This window comes from Alexandromys fortis, unplaced genomic scaffold, assembly GCF_014885135.2.
Source record: "Alexandromys fortis isolate MF-2015 unplaced genomic scaffold, M_Fortis_MF-2015_v1.1 scaffold_75, whole genome shotgun sequence".
Lineage (NCBI taxonomy): Eukaryota > Metazoa > Chordata > Mammalia > Rodentia > Cricetidae > Alexandromys > Alexandromys fortis.
In genome coordinates, this window is record NW_026067956.1 from 405335 (window position 1) to 431985 (window position 26651).

The 26651-nt window shown below is 49.7% G+C and overlaps 2 protein-coding genes across 16 annotated transcripts in view; one reads left to right on the plus strand and one right to left on the minus strand.

Annotated features, from left to right (window-relative positions):
• Ptk2b (protein tyrosine kinase 2 beta) overlaps nt 1-2213 on the plus strand; it is a 123134-nt gene extending 120921 nt beyond the window's left edge. For all 6 annotated transcript variants that reach the window (XM_050152136.1, XM_050152139.1, XM_050152140.1 and 3 more), the window contains one exon: nt 1204-2213. In XM_050152136.1, coding sequence (XP_050008093.1) covers nt 1204-1419 — 216 coding nt within the window. In that variant the 3' untranslated portion in view covers nt 1420-2213. The remainder of the gene's footprint in view (nt 1-1203) is intronic.
• Nucleotides 2214-2264: 51 nt separating this feature from the next.
• On the minus strand, nt 2265-26511 carry Chrna2 (cholinergic receptor nicotinic alpha 2 subunit). 10 transcript variants are annotated; one of them, XM_050152148.1, is made up of 11 exons: nt 26232-26511; nt 23120-23495; nt 21291-21657; nt 17478-17560; nt 13771-14009; nt 13538-13678; nt 12346-12497; nt 11893-11937; nt 9020-9129; nt 5585-6608; nt 2265-4445 (listed from the first exon to the last, which is right to left on the minus strand). In XM_050152148.1, exons 6-11 carry the CDS (start codon nt 13608-13610, stop codon nt 4320-4322), a joined length of 1530 nt encoding a protein of 509 aa, XP_050008105.1. In that variant the 5' UTR covers nt 13611-13678; nt 13771-14009; nt 17478-17560; nt 21291-21657; nt 23120-23495; nt 26232-26511; the 3' UTR covers nt 2265-4319. The 10 variants fall into 10 exon arrangements, with proteins under 10 accessions (XP_050008105.1, XP_050008103.1, XP_050008101.1 ...); XM_050152146.1 differs by having other exon boundaries at nt 13771-14655; XM_050152144.1 differs by lacking the exon at nt 17478-17560 and having other exon boundaries at nt 13904-14790.
• Between the last annotated feature and the right edge of the window lie 140 nt (nt 26512-26651).

Genomic DNA, 26651 nt, shown 5'->3' on the forward strand with positions numbered 1-26651 from the left:
GGAGCTGCAAAAAGCAAGGAAGTCTCTCCTGGACTCTCTAATAGGAGCGTAGCTCTGTTGATGGCCCGCCACGGGACCCATGTCAGGATTCTGACCTCCAGGACTGTTTGAGAATGAACACACAAAGTTTTCACAGCTGTCTTCCTGTAGCCATGGGAACCGGATCAGTTCCTTGTCTAGACAAATGCAGTGCATAGGTGCCTTGACTTCTAGTGGTCATCTATGTGGTCCATCCTATCGTGTGATCTCTACTGCCTGTGGTTGCCTAAGGCAAACCAGAACAAGGGCAGGGCTGGCTATCCTCTGGGTGGCAACAGTGGCCTACGAAGGAGTCCCAGCAGGGCAGGTGCTACCAGAGGACTGAGATGGCTCCTGAGAACCTGGACAGCTCACCGGGTGAATTTCCCAGTGCAGGTCTGCTGGGAGGGTGTGCCATGACCAATGTATTTACTCATTTCATGAGAGAGATAGCTTACAACGATAGTGCTGTGTGTTCGTCATGCTAAGCACGAGCGATGCAATGGTTAAGTAAATAGACATGGGATCTGGTCTCTCACCTTGACAACAGACAGTCAAAGCATAGTGTGTCAGTTAAAATACTCCAGGAAAATGCCCAGAGAAAGGAAAGGTTTATCTGGCTTGATGTGGTAGAGAAGGTACGGTGGGCGCAGTGTGAGGTGGCTGCTCACATCACAGTTAAGTCGGGAATGCAGAATGGTAAACGCTGGTGCTCAACTCACTTTCTCCAGTCTATTCATTTCCAGACCTCAGCCCATGGTATGGCGCCACCACATTGGGCGGGGGGGGGGGGGTGGAGGTCTTCCCTATCGGGGAGGCTCTCACTTCTATCTAGAAGCTCCCTCACCATGCGCCCTGTGGTTTGCTTCCATGGTCACTCTAAATGCCATCAGTTTGATAATGAAGATGATCCATCAAAGTAGGTGAATGTGTTTGACCTCTGCCCAGCATGCAGGGATTGCTGCTGTAATGGAGGGCACTCCCCTGTTCAGTCAGGCATGGCTGGCGCATGGTTGGCTCGGGTCTGGGGCGTCTGCTGCATTGATCTTTCTAGACCAACTCTAGCCTATGCAGAAAGGTGAATTCAGCCCAGGTTGGGGAGTAACTGGCTCCCAGGGAGCTTCTGATGCCTTAGCCTTTCCAACCCATCCCTCATTCAACCTGTCCTGTCTGCTTGCCTGCCAGATCGAAGGGACCCAGAAGCTGCTCAACAAAGACCTGGCAGAGCTCATCAACAAGATGAGGTTGGCTCAGCAGAATGCTGTGACATCCCTGAGCGAGGACTGTAAGCGCCAGATGCTCACAGCTTCCCACACCCTGGCTGTGGATGCCAAGAACCTGCTAGATGCCGTGGACCAAGCCAAGGTTCTGGCCAACCTGGCCCATCCACCCGCGGAGTGATCGAGGGAGGGGCCGCCTGCCTGCACCTTCTGTCCCAACCTGTCATGGCGTACCTTCCTTGCCTTGCCTTTGGTCCTCTAGGAAAGGCTGAGAAGAGTCCTCCCCTCACCATTTTGCACGAGTCCCCCTTCCCCCACCTACCCTAGACTGTGCTACGCCGGCTGCACCTGGACAGAGAAGACTCTGGGCACAGACACAGGGTGGGGTGACATAGTTCATAGGGGTACTACTGCCAGACACTCCCTACTACCCCAGCCTGGGTGCTGGCGTACCATTGGGGTCACAGTTGTACCCCTACCAGCCATGATGGCTTTCTGCATGGACATTTGAGAGCCAGTATTCCTCTTCCTCTTTATCCCTCAGGGGACCCCTGATGCAGAGGGGACAAAGAGGGGCTTTATTGTAGAGAGGCTGGTGAGATGAGGGCTGGGCTTGGCTCTCTTGTACAGTGTACATTGGAATTTATTTAATGTGAGTTTGGCCTGGACGGACAGCCGTGGGCCTTCATCCAGGAACAAACCATTCTGGCCACAGGGCTCTGTGTTTTTATCAAACCCAGCGCCTCAGGGAAGAAGCAGAGAGTCGGAGGTCAGAACGGGACTTTGAGCCCTTCCTGCTTTCCTCTTCTCCCTCTTTTCTTCTCCCCTCTTTTCTTACTCCTCTTTTTCTCTCGTCCCTTTTCACACCCACTCCTTTCCTTCCTCGTACGTTTGTGGGGAACATTCCTTTACCCCCCTTCTTTTTGATCTGTGGTTGAATTAAAATCATTGCCATTTGCTTTGTGGTTAGCTTGACTGTGTTGTTTATTGGGTCTGCTCTTTGTAGGAGGAAGCTGACCTGGAACCACAGCCCATGAGAAGTGGGAGGTGGCCTCCTGCCCTTTGCTCCACGTAGGCTGTCGTGGCACCTCATCCAAAAGGAAGCTTTCCAGGAAGACACCATGTAGTTCCCTCTGTGGGACACTTCTCCCCTGAGACTGTCCCCAAACCACCTAGACTCTGAGGGGACTAGATGATGCCAGTGACAGCTGAGGTGGCAGGAAGGCATGACGGCTTTGAGAGCAACCGTCTCAGCTTTATTTCAGCATTTCACTCGCGTGCAAGGAGGATGGGAGCATGCATGCAACAAAGCATCCCCATGAGGAAATCACATCCGAGGGCTTAGAACAGGTGGAGGGGAGGCCACAGGCTGCCTTCACTGGAGGAAGGAAGAGCCAAGAACTGAATTAATGACTGATTAGGGGCTCATGGGAACTGATAGCGGAGCGTCCCAGTGAGGCCTTTGGTGAGCAGGTTTCCCTTGGGTCTATCAATGCACAGTGTGTGGGGTTCAGAAGGAGAACACCCTGAGACAGACACACCAGAAGCTTGCCCTACTCTGCTTCCTGCCTTGGTCTCTATATCTATTAGCAATCAGGGATGTCATTGCTGTGACCTTCTGAGGTCTGACTCCTCAGGGACTGGACAGTGTTGTGAGAGGCCCGATCCCCTGGGCTCCTGTGCAGTGGAGGGCCTTGTGATATTCCAAGTGCAAGAATACACTGTGCAGAACAATTCAGAGCAGGCTAGCCACCTGATGGGACTGAGGAACGGTTGCTTGGGGGAAGAAACGACCTTGAACATTGGATGTTATCCAGTGGTTCTGGGGCCCAGAGCAACCAGGCTCGTTTCTTTCCACTGCTCAGAACGAATGGTCCAGGTGCTGAGTTCCGTCACCCAGCGTGGTTGGAGAGAAAACAAAAGCAGAGGTTCTGCCCGAAAGGAGTATGTAATCTAAAGAGCTTGAAGCAAACCTTCAGTTTCTATGCAAGTCATGCTGACAGAGCAGGGAATTGGAGACCAGGGCCTTTGGGTGACAAGAGGGGTACCCCCAGTAGAGATTGACTTCTTAGTGTGCCCACTAATGAGTTGAAGGTAGCCCTGATCCCTGGCAGCAATTACTAGTCCTCTTTGTGGCACAGAATCATGAGACATGATGCTGAGGGCAACCTGGGGTTCAAAGGTGCTTTCAAATGAATCAGAGCCCAGCCACTTCCAGCCAGCCACATGCCATTCCTTTGCTGCAAGCCTCCACCAGGACCTCTAGACCAGTGGTTCTCAACCTTCCCGGTGCTGTGACCCTTAATACAGTTAACTCCTTATGTTGTGGTGACCCCCCCATCATAAAATCATGTCATTGCTACTTCATAACTATAATTTTGCTACTGTGAGGAATCATAATACAAATACCTGCTATGTAGGATATCTAATATGCAAAAGGGGTCAAGACCCTTAGGTTGGGGACTTCTGTGCCTCACTCCTTCTGGAAATAGTCTTGTCCTGTTGATATTTGCCTCACAAAGCACACAGAGACGGGTTCAGAGAAGACCCCAAACTTCTTCCTAGGTCTGGATTAAAGATACCCACCCTGCCTTCCCAGACTCCCCACCCTGCTTGTCCGACCTGACACTCTGAATCCAAAGTGCTGTTCAGAGCTCTCCTGCACCAGGCCCTTTGTCCCCATGTGCCCATCCTTGGGGCGGTGTTCTAATTCCCTTTGCCCTGGTCTGACCCCTCCGTCCCTTTGTTTGATCCTTTGGTCATATATGGCTCCTACTCCTCTTTCAGGAATATCTTATTCTTCCTCATGTCACCACCACATTGTCAGCTTCTGCAGAGCAAATGTCTTCACCATTTCTGGGTCCCCAGCATCCCTAAGCAGGTGTCATGTAGAGGGGTCTCAGCACTTGGCACAACAATATCATTGTGAGCTGTTCCAAAGAGGGTGTAAAGACTAGACTAGTTTGGGGGCCTCAGAGAAACTCTGCAGACAGATGGTATTGACCCAAAAGAACATTCTAGAGATGGCTTCAGTTAGAGAAGGCCAGAAGTCATCTTGGAGCCAACATGAGGGACTTGAGATCAAATCATCCCAGCCAAGAATGGAGGGAGGAAGAGCCCGATGGTCCCCAGGAAGCAGACAATAATGAACAGCCAGAGGAATATCCGGTCTATCACCATGGCCACGTAATTCCAATCTTCCTTTACCTGAAATTAGAATCGGGCTTACAGTAAGAAAAGCCAGGCTGTGGGAAGAGGATGTGTTCCCCCCCCCCATGCCCAGCCCTATGGAGGCAGCCGTCCCCAGCTCTACTGAAGGTTTGAGAAGTTGAGGGCATCCCAAGCAGAGAGATGGGTGGAGGGAGAAACAGGCTTAGCTCAGGGCTGACACATCCCTGGGAGTCCCATTCTGTCCTTCCCTATGTCCATGTGCTCCCAGGTACAGGAGTCCAGGGAACACAAGGAGGTTGCAGGGCCACCAAGAGGGCATGGATCCTCCAAATCAGAGGAATTTAAATGTAACTCGCAGTAGTTACGTAGCTGCCAAATCCCGTGCCACCTTTCCACCCACCTGCAGGGGACAGAAGAGGCAGTTTGTGGCCCAGGGCAGGCCAGCATGGAAGAGCTGGGGTTCTGGGGCTCCTCCACTCATAGGCCAAGCCAGAGGGTCTAAATTCTTAGACATTTGCAAATGAACAATTAATGTTCTCACCTACTCAAAAGGTCACCCCATTGTAAGTTCAGGTCTTTCATCCCTCGCTTGGTTGGTAAGGGCATACATAAGCAGGTTCTGAACACTGAGTACTATAGGCAGCACTGGGGAGGGGAGCCACCCTGGCTCAGCTGAGACTCTGCAGGGCTTATGAGTGAATAGGGTAAGGTCACAAACTGCTCAGAGCCCAGATGAAGGAGACCTTCTGTGGCAGGAGAGTGTGGAGGCCAGCCATGCACTGAGTTGATGCATTTGTACTTGGTTTCTGTCTCTGGCTCCCTGTCCCATTCCCACCCCCTCCTCCTGAGAAAGGCTGATCAGCAAAAGTCAAAGCAGAGGGGCACCAGCAGCTGAGCTGGGCAGTCTCTAATCATTCTCTCCCAGTTAGGCTGAGCAGAGGGCAATGCGCCCTGTGGTATTCTGCCATCTGCCAGGAAGTGACCAGCTAACCTCCGGCTAGTGTGCGTCTCCCTCGTGATTGAGTCTAGATTCCTCAGACAATGACGGGGGAAGACAGGTGCTTACAGGAAGGAAAGGGTTATCGAAACTGACGCCCTGGGACAGGACTGTTCCCTACTAAGCTGGCAGAATCGCCCATGGGGGAGTGGGGAATCCCTCCCTCTACCCAACTCACCGAAGAGTCGACATCCTCAGCCCTCAGATGGTCAGCAATGTAGTGTACACCTTCTAGTGCTTTCTGTATCTGCGGGGACAGCACGATCTCGCTATCCTGAGAGGGAGCCTTGAACTCAGGCTCCAGGGCCCTCAGATGCAGGCTGCCAAGGCCATAGAAGATACCCATGGAAGCGTCTGGGAAGCCTGCACACGTACAAATATTTTCATCTTCCTCCTCTTCCCCTGTCTCCTCCCTTCCTTCGGCATCCATGTTGGTCTCTAGCCAGTGATAAGCAGGGTTGAGCTTCAGACCGGGAGAGTCGTGGAACTCCATAGGTGGCAGGGGTCGATTCATCATCAGCCACTGGGGCACCCGGCCTAGCAGGGCCCCCCTCACCCAGCGGGGCATGTTGTGGGTGCTGGGGGAACGGTGGTGTACATTGAGCACGAAGACCGTGATGACGATGGAGAGGGTGACGAAGATCATGGTGAAGAGCAGGTATTCGCCGATGAGCGGGATGACCAGCGACGTGGACGGGATGATCTCCGTGATGAGCAGCAGGAAGACGGTGAGCGAGAGCAGCACCGAGATGCACAGGGTGATTTTCTCCCCGCACTCGGAGGGCAGGTAGAAGACCAGCACGGTGAGGCAGGAGATGAGCAGGCACGGGATGATGAGGTTGATGGTGTAAAACAGGGGCAGCCGGCGGATCACGAAGTAGTAGGTGACGTCGGGGTAGATCTCGGCGCAGCAGTCGTACTTCTTGCTGTTATAGGTTCCCGTGGCGTTGATAATGGCCCACTCGCCGCTCTCCCAGTACCCCTTCAGGTCCACCGTCTGCTCCATCTGCTCCAGATCAATCTTGGCCTTATCATACGTCCAGGAGCCAAACTTCATCTTGCAGTTCTGCTGGTCGAAGGGGAAGAAGGTCACGTCGATGCTGCAGGAGCTCTTGTAGATGGCGGGGGGCACCCAGTGCACGGTGCCCGTGAAGACGATTTGGGCCTTGGTCATGTGGGTCACCGCAAACTCCCCGTCTGCACTAAGGAGAGGAGACAAGCTTGGGTCCTGCGTACCTACCTCCTTCAGGAAACTGGCAGCAAGGTAAGGAGGGTAAACAAAGTCAGCCATTGACTGGCTAAGTAGGGCTATTCATGGAGTGTGGGCATCTCTGCTGCAGACAGATGCATCCTGAGTCGTCTTTGCAAATACCATTGCTTTAATTGCAGAAACAAAGATTTTGAAGAATTAAACAAGAATCATCATTGCCATTTTGGCATTGTACTTACATATCTGACTGTCATAAAGACTGGCTTCCACATGTTTTGAATCATGGCACATTTATAGTCTGAACCCCTATTTTTATCCATTTAGAGTGTTGAAGTTCTTCTGGGTTTTGTTGTTGTTTTATGAGACAGTCTCACTACGAAGCACAGGCTGGTCCACAATTTGCTGGCTGGATTTGAACTTGTGATCCTCTGACCTCAGTATCCTAAATTCTGGGGTTACAGTATGCCCCACCATACCTGACTAGGGGGATGACCTTTTAGGGTTTTCCCTCACTGGCCAATGGGAAGTCAACTCCAGAAGGGGAGGGCCCTGGCTTTGGCACCAAGTTCTGCTCCTTTCCAGAGGAGACCTAACATTTTGGCTAGAGGGGAAACTCCTTGCAGCCTGTGCATTCTGCGGAGTATTTGAGGCCAGTTTCATCTACCAGACCTGTACCTGCGGGATGTAAAATGTGATCCCTGGCCTTGGGGAACTACCTGGAAATGAGAAGAATTCACACAGCATCACTGTACAAAAGGGCATTTGGAACACTCCCGAGATATGGAAGGACTTCCGTCTGGGCTGAACAGGGTTGCGGTAAAAGCAGTCATTTAAAAGGCTTTGGCTTGCCAACGGCAGTAGGATTTAGCTGGGAGATGAGACAAGGGTGTAAAAGCAGAAGGGCTCACAGGAGGAGACTGGCAGGCAGGACTTCAGTCTGGGTCCCCCTGGGTGGGAATGTATTCTAGTCTTTAAACTCCATCTCTAATTCCTATATTAAACCCAAATCTGTAGTGATGATTTTGGTCATTTCACATAACTACCACTAGATGGCAACAGACTCCCATTTGGGGCAGGAGACCATGTGATTTCATTGACCTTTTGCCTATTAATCCGGAGGCGTGATTATTGGGCACACACTTAAAATGCCTACAGCAGTTGGACTAGACTTTGTTCTAGCAGACCTTCTTGTTGCCATCAGGAATCAGTGACCAGTATCTTCTTGGCAATCTTAAAACCCAGACGCCCCCGCCACTCGAACTTTGCACCTGATCTCTGTCTCTCAGAAGCAGAAACTGGAAGGATCCTAGGTTCCAGCTCAGGGCACAGAGATGGGATGTGGGGGCTGGGGTGGCATGACTCTGCAGCAACAGCAAACAGCAGCTACTTGAGGGTTGATTGCCATCAGGGGCGTGGTGATGTGACTGACAATGCTATACAAAATTATGTGACCTCTCCCTGTCCCCACTGAGAACCTTTCATGCCCATTTGTATTTCAAGAAAATAGCAGTGTGTCCCAGAGACCTGCTTTAGACTTGTATTAGCAGGAGAAACTGCCGCTGTTTAAGTGTGAACGTCTGGACTTCTCAGCAAAACCCTACTTAAGCAGAAAGGAAAGAACAAGTTTTAGTTTCTTTTATGAGAAATGTGTGTGTGTGTGCATGTGTGCATGTGTGTGTGAACATGTATGTGTGTGAGACTGTGTTTATATGCATGCATGTGTATGCATGTATGTATGAGTGTGTGTGTGGTGTATGTATACATGTGTGGGGGTGCTGGTGCACATGTGTGCATGTATGTGGAGTATGCACACAAGTTGGGGGTGCTGGTGCATAATTGAGTGTATATGGACCTGATGTGAAGTGCCTTTCCTTGATCTTGCTCCATCGTGTGTGTGTGTGTGTGTGTGTGTGTGTGTGTGTGTGTGTGTGTGTGTGGTTTTTCAAGACAGGGTTTCTTTGTATGACCCTAGTGCTGTCCTGGAACTCACTCTGTAGACCAAGCTGGCCTTGAACTCAGAGGTCTACCTATCTGCCTCTGCCTCCTGAGTGCTGGGATTAAAGGCATGCCCAGCCTGCTTTTATTTCTTGAGACAGGATCTCAAGATTCTTAGACTTCCCATTTTGGCTAAACTGACTGGCCATGAGCTTCTAGGATCCATTTGTCTCCCCGGCTCTCTCTCTCTCTCTCTCTCTCTCTCTCTCTCTCTCTCTCTCTCTCTCTCTCTCTCTCTCACACACACACACACACACACACACACACACACACACACACATTTCCAGATTTGTATGTGCTGCTGAGGGTTCAAATTCAGGCCTTTCTTGCTTTCACAGCCAGGGCTCTTACTCACTGAATCATCTTTCCATCCCTGAGATATATTTTAATTAACAAATGGCTTCTTACTTGTTGTAGAGGACGATGTCTGGGATCCAAATCATCTCTGAAGGGACCCGGAGGGAGGTGACGTTGCCAAACTCAGCTGGGTCCCAGCGCAGCTTGTAGTCGCTCCACTCCTGCTCAGAGGAGGGAGTCGCATCAGGGCACTGCGGCATGGGGAGCCTCAAGATGATATAAATCGAGCTGTGGAATCAGAGGTCCCCAAGTCCCTTCCCTAGCCCCACAGAATTAGAAGAGGCCATGATGCCAGGAAAAGACTCTGACGTGGGAACCAGGCAAGCCGTCTCTGATAACCAGCCTGTTTTGCGCTGACTTTGGTAGCCAAAGTCCCAGGATGCCAAAGCCAGCACGCTTGGCACTCTAGCCCTGCCTCTGGTTCCTGTTCTGACACTCCCCACCTCTTAAATCTGTTAAACATCACTCATTTTCAACGCAGAGCCTGCCAGAACTAGACAGTGAAGCAAGGAGTTTACCTGGGATCTTAAAACTATGCTCCAGAGACCTTCCTAGTCCTGGACTCCCAGCAGGAAGAGAATGCTCTAAGTCCTAACTATGCTTGCAGCAGAATGGGTCCAAGTGGGCTTTAAAACCAGATTTGTTTTGTTTTGTTGTTGTTTGTTTTGTTCTGTTTATTGGTGTTTTAGGGAACCAAGCTCACTTCCAACTTGCTATGATGGTAAAATGACCTTGAACTTCTACTCCTCAGCCTCCACCTCCCAAGCACTAAAACTACATGCATGAGCCACCACACCCAACTTAGATGGTTGCTGGGGAATTAAACCCAGGGCTTCCCAGGCAAGCATGGTACCGAACTAAGCTATACCCTTCGGTTCCCAGAACAGAGCTCCCATTCTCTGTTTAGCCCATATTTCAGGATTTCAGGTATGTACATTTGAGGACACTGGCATCAAATGGGAGCATCTGAATGTCACAGGCATATGGTAAATGAGTCACCCACTTTGCTGTGGGATAATGCTCTTGTACACTGTAAACACTTGTCACTCATATTGGTTTAATAAAATGCTGACTGGCCAGTAGCCAGGTAGGAAGTATAGGTGAGGAAACCAGAATTCTGGGAAGAGGTAAGGCAGAAGAGAGTCAGTCCCCAGCCAGACACAGAGGAAGCAAGTTAAGAATGCCTTACTGAGAAAAGGTACCAAGCCACGTGGCTAAACATAAAAAAGAATTATGGGCGAATTTAAGTCATAAGAGCTAGTTAGTAATAAGCCTGAGCAATAGGCCAAACAGTTTATAATTATTATAAGCCTCTGTGTGTTTATTTGGGACTGAATGGCTGTGGTAATGGACAGGACAGAAACTTCTGTCTATAACAGATAGGGAAACTGAGGCTCCCAGAAGATTAGTAACTTCTCCAGCATCTCAGGGTAGTCCCAGACAACTACAGAAGGCCTGGCTCTACCACAGTGCACTTGCCTCTCCTCATATACCAGCCCTGATACAGGTGACCAGGACAACAGTGGTGACCTAGTTTCTGGACCTGTCCCCTTCCATGACATGACTATAGGCCTTTCCAATCTTCTTCCTCACCTGGTTCCCACTGGTTCATCTGCAGAGATGGGGCACAGAACCTCCAATGACTCTAGGCTCAACAGTGTCAGAAGCGATTGGCTCAGAGCTACTTCTGACCCAAACGTCTAATTTAGAAGTAGCTATTACACACCAGACACCACCCAGGACACAGTGAGTTGGGGGTTGTGCACAAGACACCCACAGAGAGCAAGAGATCTATTTGAATGACTCAGAGATGTCACCATCTTGGTCCTTGTGGTTTTCTGCATGCTAAACTCTGAGACAGGACCAATCAGGTACCCAAGGGGCCAGAGTAAGAAGCTGGAGGCAGGGGCTAGCTTCCTTTTCCCATGTTCATCTGCTATCTCCACTTGAAGGCCTTGGGGTTAGCTGGGCAGACAGGAGGGGTAAGGTAGACTTCCAGCTCTAATCAGGCCTTAGTTCCCGAGTCTGCCCAACAGCGACCCATCTCAGAAGTCCACAGACTCTTCAGTTTTCCTTCCATGGAGAGCTGGTATCTTTATCTCCTCCTGATTCCAGTCATTTACTGACTGGGCCTGTAGAATAGCATAAGGTTGAGGCTTTTTTAGGGCCATAAATGACTATCAACTTCTACTTTCTGTCTCTTGGGACCTTCACTATGGGAATCTTGAACCACCAAGTGAAAAATCCATCAATTCTCCCGCCAGAGACACCAGGGAAGGAACCTGAGGGTGTGCATGGAAGAGCTATTAACCCAGCCTTTCAGAATCTTCCAGAACCTTCCAAACACCCCTGTAAGGGACAGACATGTAAGGGAAGCCATTTTTGACAGCAATGGACTAACCCCAACTGGCCCAGATGACACTGGTTTCTTGGTTACCATTCAAAGCAAAGAAAGCTGTCTAAGCGCCAGGTCACAAATGGTTGTGATACAGTAAATGGTCATTGCTTTATGTCTGTGAGCTCTGGGGTCATTTGTCAGGCAGCACAGCCTCTGAGACACACACAGAAGGAGACGGGTCTTGGAGCTGGCCACATCTGGATACCCCCTCGCTCTGTGAGGTAGTGGGTAATAATTCAGTAAGCTGTCCTGTGAACTATCCTGCAGGACCTAGGACTATGAAATGCTTGCTTCTAGAAAAGGGTTTCTTGGTGCTATGGGTGACAAGGACAGTGGACTAAGGGCATGGACATACAAAATCAGCCCCCGAGGAGAGCACCCTGCATTACCACAAACCTTAAGTTTGACTACTGATCACAACCCATGAATTCAGCATTTTGCTGCTCCATGCTCCCTCAATAGTGGGGTCCTAGAAGGGGCTGAGGACTGGAGACACTCCTGTCAGCTCCTACAAGGGAAGGCTTACCTGCTTTAGCCAGACATTGGTGGTCATCATTTGATTCTTCTCATCCTAAGGTAGCAGAGACAGAAAGTAACAGCAGTTGGGGTGACTGGCAAGCCAGCCCAGAAAGCAGAATATATAAGAGGTACTTTGGGGGCCCACTCACAGGACACACAAGCCCAGACATCTCTCATGGCTCAGTCACCAGCACTCAGATTCCTCGGAATCACCTGGGGCATGAGGAAGGACTTTGGACATGTGTTTTAGAAACTTTCTTTTGACAGCCCATTCTCTTAGGGACTCCAAGGCTTGGGAAGGAAGGCACCATGTTAACCCGGCTAGGTAGCTACAAGCTGTAGCTAGAGTGGCTTTGAGGGCTGCTGGGAGAGGACTGAGCCGAATCTAGGGAGGACCATGAGAAAAGTAAGTGGGCTGGGGGGCTGATCAAGGGAACACAGAGTGAGCGGGCAGACCCACCACATCTATGAGCTGGGCAATGGAAAGTCCAAAGCGCACGATGACCACATCAGAGGTATTGGGTACTGGCCGCGCCCAACGATTGTAGCCTCCAAACAGGTGTTTGAACAGGCGGTCCTCAGCCTGGGTGCGTGAGCCTCGCTGGGCCAACACTGTGGAGTAGGAATAGGAGAGAAAAAGAGTCTACATGAGGCCGAGGAGCTGAATCCGTGGTTTTCTTTCCATTGTCCATCAAAGCAGAGACACTCAACAGTGTATATCCTAGTATGGGGAGGCAAACAGGAAGTACATCTCAAACACCATTGGGGATTGCATAGATGAGTGTGTATTAGTGGTTAAAATAGCCCTAAGGACACCATACAAGAGGCAGGCGCTTGCAGGGTCTTCCTGATTTCAAGTGAGGAGTCAGGGAGTGAGGGCTCCCGCAGCCTAGTAAGAAAGCTCAGACCTAGAAACCAGTCTCAGCCAGAACCAAAGAGCCCCAAGGGGGATCAGGGGTGGCTGAGAGGGGCTTCAGCTACTGATGTGAGTCTGGCGGGTGGTGAGACTTTTCTCCTTTCCATCCACTCTTCCAACAAGCTACTGATGCCCATGAGAACATCTCCCATGAAGGGTACCAGCCTGAGCTCTTAAATAGCCAGCTCTGACCAGTTCTCATTTTCTGGGCAAAGCTCTGCACAACTGTCTGGTGGAATTTATCATGCCCTTTCCACTGTTTTTTTGCATAATAGCTTCCCCATTCTGGGGCTCTACTGCCTGAGCAGGCAATGAATGACCTTACACAGATAAAAAAAAAAAAAAAAAAAGACCCGGCAGCCAGCAGCCGCTGGGACAGAAAGTACGACAATGAACACAACCACCATGTGTGTCTCCACAGACCTGCCCCAGCCTATGTGCTGGGTGCAAGCTTCCTTCATTCCCATAGTGATCTTGAGTGTTCCATGATGCTGTTTGCATTTTGCAGACAAGAATACCAAAAGGCTTGGGGGCATTCAAGATGACAAAGCTGTTCATAATAGAGTTGAGCCACCCCCTTGTCTTCTTCGCCCTGTGGCCACCCAGACAATGACCTTGAATGTCCCCATGTAGCCCTGAAGATTAAGTGACTTGCCCTTCAGGAAAGTCCACCATGTGGTCTGTGAGGGCACAAGGGTAAGATGAAGTCCTAGTGATAGTGGTGGTACCCACTCACCTGCTGGCATCAGAAGGAGACCCCAGAGAGAAAGATATATCCGGGACTGGAAAGCAGGATGGGAGGGGCTCATGGCTTCAGAGGGTCCTGGTCTCCCTTGGACCACTAGGTGCTGGCTTCAGTGAGGCCCCTGCCTCTCCTCTGCAATTAAATAGGGGAAGGGGGAGGACTCTTAGGTCACGTGATGTGGCATGCAGTGTCTTTGTCTTTCATACTCCAGGAAGGGTTGAAACCTGAGCGTGCATGGCTGTTAACAGGCCTGCCTGGAGTGCGGGGCTTCTTGGCTGCTCTGCCTCATAGAGGAGCAGCTTCTTTCTCCTCTTCTCCAAAGTCACTCAATCGCTGACAAGCTGAGACACGACTGACCTTCACAGAGGAAGGGACCACATTCCTTCTGTAGTGGCCTCAGCTCCTCATCTATGAAGTGGGGATAATCATACTGGAAAGGGCGGTCAGCGGAAGACTACGGCCCCTAGGAACAATGACCCAAAGATGCAGGTGAACAAATGCTCGTGAGCAATGGACTGTTGAAATAAGAAGCGGCAGGGCTGTGTCCCCAGCACCCCGGCCGCCTGCTAGCTCATGCCCGAAATAACAACACACAAATTGTATTCTTTTAAACACTGCTTGCCCATTATATCTAGCCTCTTCTCGGCTAACTCTCGCACCTGGACTAGCCCATTTCTAATAATGTGTGTAAGCACCCCAAGGTGCGCTTACCGGGAAGATTCTAGCCTATGTCCATCCTGAGTCGGAAGCTTCATCGCATGTGTCTCTGAGAGCAGAGCTATCTCGCGTCTTTCTGAGGAGTCTTACCTCACTTCCTCTTCCTCCTGTTTACTCCTCCCACCTATGTTTTAACCTATCAGGGCAAGCAGTTTCTTTATTTAATTAACCAATGAAATCAACAGATTGATATATGACACTCCCACATCAATGGACAGTTGAGCAAAGGATGGGATACCTAAACAGTAAAATACAGGGCAGCCATGAGAAGAAATTAAGTACTAAGATGGCATCTGTGATTGACAGGATGGATTTCAAAAACATGCGAGGTGAAAGAAGCCAGCCAGATATTGTGGGAGTTTGTTGATGGGCGCATTCCAGGCCAGGTGGATCTGGAAACATGATGCAGAGGAGTGAGTTCAGAAGGGAATGGGAATGAATCCAGATGATCAACGGGCTGTCTTCATGGGTGCGGTATGGATATGGAGAAAGTTCTGGAATGATGTAATGGAGATGGTTGCACAATTCTGTGAACACAATAAAATTGACCAACTCTTGTGCTTGACATGATGAATTATATTTCAAAAAACTGTTATTTAAAAATGTTCTTGGTTGGGAAGATGTGGCTATCCTCTGCTAGCTCTGGGATGGTGAACCTGGAGCTGATGCAGGAAGATCCTGGGTCTGAGGAAGACAGATCCTCATGATGGCTAAAAATGTCTCACACAGTCGAGTTGGAGGGAAGCAGAATCCTAAGCTAGTGAATTATTCCACACAGTACAGAGCTTAATCACACGACCACAATGACACTAAGTATTATTGCCTTTAAAAGTTTACATATTTAGGTCTTGAGGAGGTGGTTAAGTTGGTGAAGTGCTTGCTTTACAAGCACAGGGACCTGAGTTTGAGCCCCAGTACCTATCTTAAAATGCTGGGTGTCGGGGCATGCACTTGTAATCCCAGCACAGGAGAGGTAGAGACAGGTGACCTCTGGGACTTGCTGGTCACCCAGCCAAATATAGTCAGCAAGCCCCGGTCCCAGTGAGAGACCTTATCTCAAAAATAAAATAAAATAAAATAAAATAAAATAAAATAAAATAAAATAAAAGGTGACGTCTGAAGAACATCTGAGGCCAACCTTGGGTCACTAAACATGTGTGCATACATGTGCACCCACACACATGTGCACCACCACACACACAGAGTTTATATATGCAAATGTTCACGTGGGGTACTGTGTGTACATGACCTGGAGACAGCACTCGGGCTCTCAGCACAGACATGGGATTTCCTGTTGACAGTGATGAGAATGTACTGGGAAATTCTGGAATGTTTTAGAATAGTGATAGGTGCATAGCATTTTTAAAGTCCAGAATGCCATGAACAGTAAATTTCCTATTGTGTGTACTTAGCCATGGCTTCAAAAAGCATGAATAAGAGGCTGCTTATTCAAAGAAACACAGAAGGGGCCACATCCATGCAGGAATCAGAATGGTTACCAAGGGAGCTGAGAAGCTACTGTTCTCTGGTCCTCAACCTCTGGTCTATCCTGTCCCGTCCCAAACAACCAGCAGAGAGTCTAGCAGTACAGCAAGTCTCTCCTCCATACTGTCGTCCCTCGGCATTGCCCTTGTTACCCCATCCAGAGTCCACAAACATGACTTTGCTTCCTGGCCATGCCACTAGCACCAGGGCAAATGAGCTTAGCTGTAGGATAGCTGGAACCTCCCAGAACAGGTACATAGTCCGATGGGGTCATAGGTGTCCATATGTGAACTCCAAAACACTAAAGAGAAGGGCTGCTGCTGTGAGGGTCAACGCACCTTGACCCAGTGGCAATACAAAGCGACTGTGCCAAGTAAGGGAAGAGTGAGCAGGGGAAGTGTCAACATGATGTGGTTTCTGGGAAATATTTGCCATTATAATTGACAGCTCCAGGATGTGTTTAAGGGGAAAGATCCACCTGCATTGATTTTCACAAGAGATTTCAATTCAGAGACAGATTAAAAATGGAGATTTTCAGCTCCTGACCCACAGGTCTGTCCCACACCACATCCAACCTCTTTACGCAGTCAGATCCTGCAATCTAGCCCATACCTCATCAAGGGAATTTCTCTTTGCAACATGTAGAGACCATCAGGTCCCAGCAGAGACAGCGGATACATTTGTGACTATCTATCTCCTGCACCTAAGGCTCCAGACCATTGTGAATGGGGGTGGGAAGATTGTAACAGCTAGAGGAACAGGGTTTTGCCGTGAGACTGTGTCTCCTAGAAATGTCAGCAGCTACACTCATGAAGTCTCGCCAGCATGGCTGCCTGACCACGAGCTGAACAAGGATAACCACGATAGACACGCTAACATGGACGCGGAAAAGCGGTGAAGTCTTTTCCCTACACAAAGATCTACAGACAGCTCAGGAACCTTCCGAGATGGAGAAATAGTCTCCCTGGGAAGAGCATACCAGTTAGTTATCCCATACCAAATGGTCAGCCCTGAAAACATACATATAAGTAGCATTATACAGACTAAGCAGGTTGTATTAATGTATATAGGAATGTATATAATATATATATCAACAATTTTTAAAAGAGGTCATGAATTTGGAAAAGAATGAGGGGCGGAAGTGTTTGGGAAAGTTTGGAGTAAGGGAAGAGAAAGCAGAAATGATGTGATTATATTATGATCTTGAAAAAAATTGAACATTTGACATTTTCATTTATCCTCTGTTCCCTTGGGAGAATACCATCCTGGTCAGCGGTTACTTTTATGTCAGTGTTATGTTGCACACAGCATGACCACACACGGGGTATCTATCTCTCTCTTAGAGGAGCCTGGCCTTGTCCTGAGCCCTCCCCAAACGTCCCAGGCAGCAGGTAGAAAAGGCTAGCGATTTCCAAAAGGTATCAGCTCGGAAAAAACTCTTTCAGAACCACCCCCTACAGGGGAGCCACCCTCAGACATGGCACCATCCTCAGCCACCTCTGGAGTGGCAGCAGCCTAGAGCTGGACCTGCTTCCCTAGCCCCAGCTCCTCCACCTCCAGGGAAAGGATCTGGGCCAGCGTCTTTCTCTCATAGGCCTGGAGCCACCTGGTGTCTTCTGGGTGCCAGGATTAGAGGCATTTACAATGTTTTGACACTTTTCTACATTTTCCAAATTTTCTACCTTCAGCATAATATTGAAAGGTCTTTCTAGCATGGAACAGCGCCCACCGTGTGTTGTCTGTGTCCTCCTCCAGCCTCACAGATGTGGCCTCGCTCAAAATTCACATAGAACGTAGACTCCAGTCTGTCATCTGGATGGATATAAGCGGTCAGAGTGAGTTGTGTGGTGGGAGAAATAACCCGTGTCCCCAAGAGACAGAAGAAGAAAGTATCATCTGTGCAGACAGAGAATGACTATATAGCCTTAAAAAGGGATGGTCCCGAGCTTTGCTGTGTCAGGGCTGAACCCTGAGTACAGAATGCTCCTTTAGATAAGATGGACCCAAGGAGACAAACACTGAGTAACCCCACTTCTAGGAGGAGACACCTGGAGACATCAGATTCCCAGAGACAGAACCTAGAGTGGCGTAGGAGGGAGGAGCTAGTCTTTACAGTCTGGAGCATCAGTGGTTCTGGTGATGTGGAGACACGGGTGATGGCGGGACACCATGTTGCTGTCGATAGGTTGAGGGCGTGGTACACACCTGTATTTTATCACAGTAGCAAAAGTCCATCTGGGTCCATCTGTAATCTCACTAGGTTTAAGAAATCTGAACTCCTATGCCCCCAAAACCGGGGCAAAGGTGGCAGAGGCTCCAAGTAGAGCAGAATTCTGCTGTGAACATCCCTCCTTGGGATGAGGATTCAGAAGCCCTGTTTCCAGTTTGCATCTGGAAATGAAGACCAAGTTCTCAGCTCACTCTGGGTCCCCTGTAAAATGTGCCCGAGGAGAACGGAGGCCAGGAGAGCTGATGGAGAAGACCAAGGCTTGCCACTGGGGCTAGGGAATGTGGCCGGGGGAAATACCTACGGCTATAACCTGGCTACTGTTATAACCTGGTTACTGTTATAACCTGGTTACTTAACTTGTGTGTCACTTGTGTATGTGTGCATTTTATTGTATTTGTTTGCTCGTGTGCGTGCACGTGTGTATATCCATGTGGAGGTGTGAGTTTGACACTGGATGTTTTCCCACAATCAATCTCCACTTTATTTATTGAAGCGGGGCCTCTCTCTGAACCTGAGGCTCGCCAATTCCAGTTAGTCTAGCTACCTAGCTTGCCCTCGGGGGTCGCAGGTCTCTGCAGCTGAAGTGCCGGGGTTATAAGCAGCCTCCACAGCTGCCTGGCTTTTAGCTGGATTCTGAACTCCAGTCTGCACCCATCAGGCCATCTCCCCGGCTGTCTAATTACCTCTTCCTTATTCATGTCTTTCCCCCACCTCTCACTCTGCCAAGGCCAGCAATGCGCACACTGAGTATTAGGGACAGAGAACGAAGTCGTTTGGAAGACAGAGAGGGACCACAAGAAAGAAGAGCTCTAGATAACTTAGCAGTCGCGCACACCCTGGTGTGCTGCCTGATGAATTCGTTCGCCCCAAAGACATCTGGGGACACCCCTAATTCCTCCGGCTTGGGGAGCTCTTCCTTATATCTGATTCTGTGCAAACACCTCAGAAAGACGTCAGCTGGGTTAAGCTGAGAGACCTGGAGTATGTGGCTTGTCCTTTTCCTCTCATCCTCTCTCTCTACCATGGGGGGACATCAGGCCTTCCTTGCACCTGCACGTGTGAATGACTTAGGCCCCACGACCACTGTCATAACCAGCCAGGGGTTACAAAGAACAGTTACAAAACTCAGTTCCTGGACACAAAGAGATGGCTCAGTGGCTGAGACCTGGGTTCAGTTTCCAGCACCCATCTATACCAGGCAGCTTACAATGGGCTGTGACCCTAGTTCCAGGGGTCTGATTCCTCTTCTGGTTTCTGCATGAATCAGGCATGCACGAGGTGCATAGACATACATGCCCAAAAAACAGTTATACACATAAAATAATAAATAATAAAAAATTAAAAACCTCAGTCCCTTATATTCAGCACCCTATGGGCATAAAAGCACACTGTTTTGTTCTTGTGTTGGGAAACAGGCTGGGTAAGTGCTGGAAAGGACCATTCCAGGGTCTGCCTTTATGCTAACTCCTAGAAGGTCTTCCTGAGAACAATTTCCACTGATGTCCCTCGGGTTGACAAAGCGCTGTGGTACCCTTGCCCTCCTGTGGACTCACATCACCCCAGGAAGGTGTGGAGGAAGAGTACTAATGTCTCCTGTGTGAAATTAAAAGGCTGCTACTCAGAGAAGTCGACAGACTTAACCCAAGTTCACAGAGCTCAAAAACGATACAACTGGGAACAAACGCAATCTCTCCGCTTCTAAGTCATATAGCGATGCCATCAACCACAGGGGTGACCATGTAAGAGCTCAACCAGCACTTGACTGTGTGCTAGAAACCCTGACACTATGACCACCACTGCCAAGCCACATCAAGACTGGAGTCTGTGAGAGACGAGGCATTCATTCTGAAGCTGGGCTCAGCTGGATCCAAAGTGTATGCAGGTCCCTGGCTCTTTCAAATGATACCAAGGCTGCAGATTCCGAGGATGAGGTCTGAGGGTATCACACAGAATAAAGATCTGCTCCCTTCCATTACTGAGGCCAGGGGTGCGGCCATGCTGAAACTGTACCGTTTAGAGATCCAGGGAGGATGTCTGTTAGGGGCCGTCTGGAGCAATGAGCAAATGGGATGCAGTTGGCTCCAGAGGATGTGCTTGAGCTGCCTCCGAGCTCCACCTTTTGTAATTAGCCCACTGTGATCATTTCATTAATTTGTCCCGGGAAGTTAAAAGGAGAAATTGTTCCAGGTAATCAGCAGTAATTAGAGTTACCTTCTACCACTAGTTACATAGATATTTAAAGTGAAAAGCTCTGGACTGTGAGCCCCACTATGGCTGGATTAGCAGTTCTGGGATACGGATGACAGCAGAGTGATGTCGCTGTATGTTAAGTCTGGGTAAATGATGCCCATGCAAATGAAAACACAAACAAAAATTATTGCGAGTGTAAAGGGCTCAGGGGTGTGAATGTTCCCATTGGGGTGATGCTCACCAGGGTCTGGTACACCCTCCACTGCCCTGGGGCTCTTTGCAGCCTTGCTCATCTGCCTAGGTCAGGTTCTATTAAAACCAGTGCAACTAGGACCCTCTTCCCTGCCTGCCTTCCTCCTGCGGCTGCTTCTTAGCTGCTCACTCATCAGAACACAGTCTACCCCTTCCAGAAGCTCTGCCTCTTCCCCCAGACATGCTTAGCTCCCCCTCCCGAGTGCCATCCAGAAACCTCTCATGCAACACCACACAGGAAGTCCCGGTTCTCCACCAACGAGACACCCAGGTTAGAGGAAATGTTGTCGAGTGTTCATTTTCCCGAATAACACTGCTCTGTCGTGTTCCTGATATGAAGAACATACTCTTTGCTTCCACTGCTTCTCTGCTCAGTGACCTGCTCACCACAGGAGCTTAACAGGAGCACTCAAGGTCAGGTGGAATCTTGAAGGTCATGCACCTTCATCAGTTGATGCAGGTACCCTGTCAACTAACTCCAGCCTCGATACACACAAGCTGTGAGGACTTGCTACCTTTCAGATCAGTAAATCCCCCCACCTAGCCAGTGTCTGTCTGATTTACATAAGTGTGCAGAATATTGGCTGAGTGAATAAACAAAGTAACAAGAGAATGGACACAGTAGTAGATGCCACTAGACAGAAGTCTCCATAGTCACTCCAACCCTCTGCTTCCCCAATGCTCTGAAGGGGTCCAGCAAGGTCAACCAGGAGGCTGAACTCTGCCCAGCAGCAAGCGACCTCTAGCATTCTGACATGACCATTTCCTAAGCGCTCACAAGTTGCTAACTTCCTTCTGAGCTCACACCTATGGTCTCCCCAGCATGCTCAGCAGTCTCCTCTAAGCCTCAGGATTAACTTGTTTACTTACCTGTGGTCATGGAAGAAAACAGGCCACTCAGCGCATGCAGGAAAGAAGCCGGCTGGGAGACCTCTGGCTAGCTGATGAGGGTCCCTGGGAAGCAGAGTGACAGGTGCAGAATAGAGCTCAGCCGTCTCAGCTGATGGTTGCACAGGTGCAGAACCCGGAGGGTTTAGAAGGCACTGTTGGGATGAGGGATGAGGGCTGGCTTCCTGGGGGTGGGGGCATTCAACAGAGTGGTCAGTTTTCCTGGGGCTGTGAAGCCCCAGAAGACAGAGAAGGCTTCACGGGGGTGCCACTGAAGAGGTGATCTTGGAGAACCACCAGCTCTGGGGCTTCCTCAGGTGAAGTCCAAGCCTGGCCCTGGGAGAGACCTCTGGCAAAGCAAGCAAGCAGACTCATCTCATACTGTGCTCTCTCTCTCTCTCTCTCTCTCTCTCTCTCTCTCTCTCTTTCTCTTCCGATCCCTCTCTCTCCTCCCCCTTTCCCCCACGTCTCTCTCCATCCTTCCATCCCTCTCCCTCCTCCCCCTTCTCCCCATCTCTCTCACCCCCTCCTTCCTTCCCTCTCCTCTCTCCCTCCCTTTCTCTCCTCCCCCCCCACCCCCTGGAAGGAGGAGGAATCTATGTCTATGACTTTCTACTTTGTGTCCAGTACAGGCAGATGCAGCTCTGGCTTCTGTTCAGACAATTACTATGATGGCTTGCTCCTGGCTCTGAAGGACCCTGGACTCCAGGGCTGTCACCTGAAGTGTCTTTGGAACCCTGGACACTCCTCAGACTAGGTCCTCTAAAACTGTGGGTCTATCTGTCATTACAATGCACAGTCGTCAGCAAAATATGAGTGAGCCACGGAGCACCCAGCTGAGAGTTTCCTCTGCCCTCCAGTTGCTGCAAGCTATCTGCCCCACTCCAGCCACTGTCTGAGGATGCCAGGGATAGACCCTGCCTGCTTTGGCTTCGGGCATGTCTCCTTACCAGCGACCTCAATTTATACTTTCTAGACACGTCAGGCTGTCAAATCTACAATCAGACCTCTGATGCTTTTACAGTTTGTAGGCTATCACCGCCAGGGCTGTGCACCTGGCTGCCTGTGATCTCCGTGGCATCCCCATGCATTAAATAGCCTCCAACTTTCTCAAGCTTTCATTTCTCCTTCCTCACTGTCCCCTCCCTTAAGCCCCTCCCATCCCAGCAACTCCAAGCTCTCCCTCCCCATTGAATAGCTCATTCTGTCAGCTCTCTGACTTTGCTGGGCATGAGCTGCCCAGTTGGACTTCCAGTTCTTCTCAGACATGACTTTGTGACCTCAGGCAAGTCTCAAAAGGTGATTGTGCCTCAGTTTCCTCCCAAGTCAAAGGAGGGTGAGAATGATGGTGGCCCACCATAGGCTTTCTCTGAGGAGGACAGGAGTACAAGCACTGTGAGTTGCTTCAGGATTGAGAGTGTCTGTGATGTTTGTACAGACACAAGCATTGGCACACGTTACACTTATTGGTGAGCATTTATTTGATTGCTAAAACCATGAAGGATATTCTCACTAACCATGATTGAAAATGTTGCTGCATCTTGGCAGATGCAAAATGAAGCTAGTTGCATGCATTCGTCTTCTGGAAACTGAAAGATAAGGAAGAAGAGAGGGAAGAAAGAAGCAGAGATGGAGGGAAGGAGGAAGAGGAAGAGATAGAAGGAGGAAGGAAGGAGGAGGGAGGGGAAAGCATGGAGGGAAAGAAGCATCAGATTTTATCTATCAAGATCACTGGCTCTAATCAATAGAAACAACCATCATTTAAATAAAGAAGAAGATGAAGCCAGCGGGCAGCTTGCAGTAGCACTTACAAAGCTGGAGGGCCTGCTTGGAGGCCAGGTAGGAGCCTGGGAGGCATCAGCTCCATCTCAGTCCCGAGCAGCTTCATTGCTTGTCTGCTGGGCCCCTGCTACAGTGCCAGGCATCCAAACTCAAAGCATCGCTGGTACTGCTGTCTCAGCTGTCCTTAAAAATCAGCCGCCGCTGCTGCTGCCGCCACCACTGCTGTGGCTGCTGCCACAATCAATCCTCCCCTCTCCCTCCCTCCTCACACAAAGGTCAGGATAAGTGCATCCAATTGACTGTGTACCCATGAACTGGGTATGAGGAAGGCTGATAAGGCAGGAATCTGCTTCGGAGGTTCTTGGGAAGAAGGTGAGCTTCACATCTTCACTGGTGGGTGGGTTCCTAAAATATGTAAAGGAGTAAAGTTCTGGGAAGGCCCTTCACCCGTGAGAGATTCCCTCTGTGTGCAGATACACATAGTTTTCCACAGCCACACAGTGAAAACCACTCAACCCTGCTTGTTTGAAAGACTCACACACGGAATTGGTTTGAATTAAGCCTGGTCAGATACAGGCTTAATTCTGGGAACGACCACCATCAAGACAGTTTACACTCACAGATCCCTGCACACGAGAGGCACAGTGGGCCACATGGATCAGCACGGGAGGGTGCCAGAGTAGGCAGGAGGGAGGGGATACAAAGGAGAAAGCCTTTGCTCGCAAGCACCTCCCACCCCGTTCTAGATAGGTTTAGGTTCCGAGGGGTAGTTGTTTGCTTTCTGATTGTTTGTGTTTAATGAGACAAGACCTAGAACCCACAGAGATCTGTCTGCCTTCCCTCTGCTTCTGGAGTGTTGGGGTTAAAGGTGAGGGTCCCATTTCCTGGACGGCTTTAACTATTATCTTCACGCAAACTAAAATGATCTTGGAAGACAGTCTCACTTGCGAGATTGCCTGCATCAGATTGGCTTCATCTGTCTGTCTGTCTGTCTGTCCATCTGTCTGTCTGTGTTGGGGGAGTGTCTTGATTGTTCACTGCTGTAGGAGGTTCCACTCCACTGTAGGTGGTACCATATCCCAGGCAGGTGGTGGGAATGAACTGTATGAAAAAAGCTAACAGTGTGAGCCTGCCCCAGCCAGCAGGCAGCATCGGCTATGTCTGCAGTCTGTCCATGGCTGTGAAGTCCAGATGTAATGGAAGAAAATATTGAACTCCAACAAACATCACTCAGACAAACAAAGTGCTCATTCTAGCCTTGGGGTAATTTTAGGAGGACAGTGGACTAGGCAGTAGTCACAACGGCATCCATGGCACTGGGCAACATGCTACAGGATCTCCACTCAGGAGATGCACTACTTAATTAGGATGAGCTTTGATACAGTTTCTTGAAAGCCACTTACGCCCCGCGAAGGAGAACAGCCAGGCTAGGTGGTGTACAGATCTGGAAAGTTGGTGTGAGCTGCTGTGCAGATATAATTGCCAGTTACATGACTTCAACCATGCAGACCAAGGTCATGCAGACCAGAGCTATACAGACCAGAGTCATCAGACAGAGCCATGCAGATCAGAGCCATACAGACCAGGGCCATGCAGATCAGAGCCATGCAGACCAGGGCCATGCAGATCATAGTCACACAAATCAGAGCCATGCAGACCAGAGTAATGCAAACCAGAACCGTGCAGACCAAGGCCATGCAAGCTAGGACCATTCAGACCAGAGCCATGCAGACCAGAGCCATTTTAGGCCAGAAAATGCAGACCAGAGTAATGCAAACCAGAGCCATGCAGATCAAACCCATGCAGACCAGAGTCATGCAGACCAGCAGACCAAGGTCGTGCAGACTAGAGCCATGCAGACCAGAGCCATGCAGACCAGGGCCATGCAGACCAGGGCCATGCAGACTAGGGCCACGCAGATCAAAGGCACATAGACCAGGGCCATTAGTCCTGGGTCATCAGTCCAGAGCCAATTTTCCCAATTCAAATAAGAACAGTCTTGAATGAATAAACTCACAGCATTCCAAAGCTAAAAGTGTTCATGTAAAAACAGGGCCTTGTTTGTGTAAATTCCCCCAAATGAGTATTGGTTTCTTCTTCCAGTTTGTTATTAATGATCTTCTCTCTATAAAACTTTCATTCCCTCAGGGTCCTATACTGACCTAGATGGGCCATAACCCTAGTGACCCCAAGGACATTGAATAGGCTTTATTCACTACTTTGAGTGGGAAGGAACTCATCCCAAGGTCTTCCATTAGCAGACTGAGGACTATAAAAATTCATATGCTGCAAAATCTCCTAGTAATCAGACTTCAGTTACTACAAGGAAAGCAACGTCTAAGAAAAAAGGTTTATCTTGATTCACAACCAGCCCCTGGTTGGTTGGTTGGCTTTGTTGCTTTGGAGTCTGTAGTGTAAAAAACCGCTCACCTCACGGAGTCTGAGAGGCAAAGAGAGAAGCAGGAAGGGACCATGGTCCAATAGCCCTCCATGAGTGCACCCCAGCTACCCAATTCCCTTCTACTAGGCTCTACTTTTCAAAAATTATCACCCCTTTTCAGGACCCCTCCTCCCCCCAGGCTGAGGACCATGGTTTTACAGTGTGGACCTTAAAGGAACACTTATGCAGAACATAGCATTCCCTTAGTTTAAACCTCAACACCCTAAGTCAAAAGCACTTCTCACAGTCCCAGTGGAGACCAGGATACCTCTCAGCCTTTGGAGAGAAAGCCCCTCTGGGCTCTTTCTGTGTCAGCAGGGAGGGAAGCCGACTTTACAAACAGAAAGTTAGTCTTCCGTCACCTGTATAACTAACTGCTGTTGTCTATCTACAAAAAACATCCACACCGTGTCTGGTCACGTGTGCACATGTGCACAGGCCACAGCACTCACGCAGGGATCAGAGGACGACTTTCAGGAGTTTCATTCACCACAGAGCCCCAGATATTGAACTAAAGAAGTCTGGCTTAGCGGCAAGACCCTTTATCAGCTGAGCCATCTCACCAGCCCAAACAAAACGTAGAAGTTCAAACATACAGACTAACCCCCAAAGCTTTAGAAAACCCGTCCGTTGTTCCCCCGAAACACCAGCTAAACCTTCCGGGTCTGAGAGCACAGGAATCTATGCACATACACACTCACCAGACTGTGGACAGAAGCAAGAAAGTACTGTAGATACAGGGGCTATTGAGTGCCGCCTCTTTAGACCCTGTCTGCTGGGACGTGAGAGGACCTGATGACGGCTCAGGTCTGGAGGCAGGAAGGGGCGGTGAGTTGGGAGACGGCTATGGGTTTTTCAGCCAGGGCTGCTAGAAGCAGCTTTCGGCGTCAAGCTCCATTCTTCACAGCAATTTTCCTAGAGCTGACGTCTCATTTCTCCTCAGCCAGAGCTGGGAACTCAACTAAGGCAGCAAGGGAGCGAATCCCGGGATCGAAATGCGGTTGAAATGCAAGCTTGGACTTCAGCCATCTGGATGGTCGTCAATGTGTCTGTTTACTGTGTTCCTCGAAACGGTTCCCTTTCGATGTTAAAACCTCAAGAGGCGGGGGCAGAAGCTTTGC

Coding starts and splice junctions, on each gene's coding strand:
- Chrna2 (XM_050152150.1), bottom strand. CDS start 13,610: ATGAGCCCCTCCCATCCTGCTTTCCAGTCCCGGATATATCTTTCTCTC. Junction 12,498..13,537: donor TCTCCTTCTGATGCCAGCAG/GTGAGTGGGTAC, acceptor CCTACTCCACAG/TGTTGGCCCAGCGAGGCTCA. Junction 9,130..11,892: donor CCAATGTCTGGCTAAAGCAG/GTAAGCCTTCCC, acceptor TCCTCTGAGCAG/GAGTGGAGCGACTACAAGCT.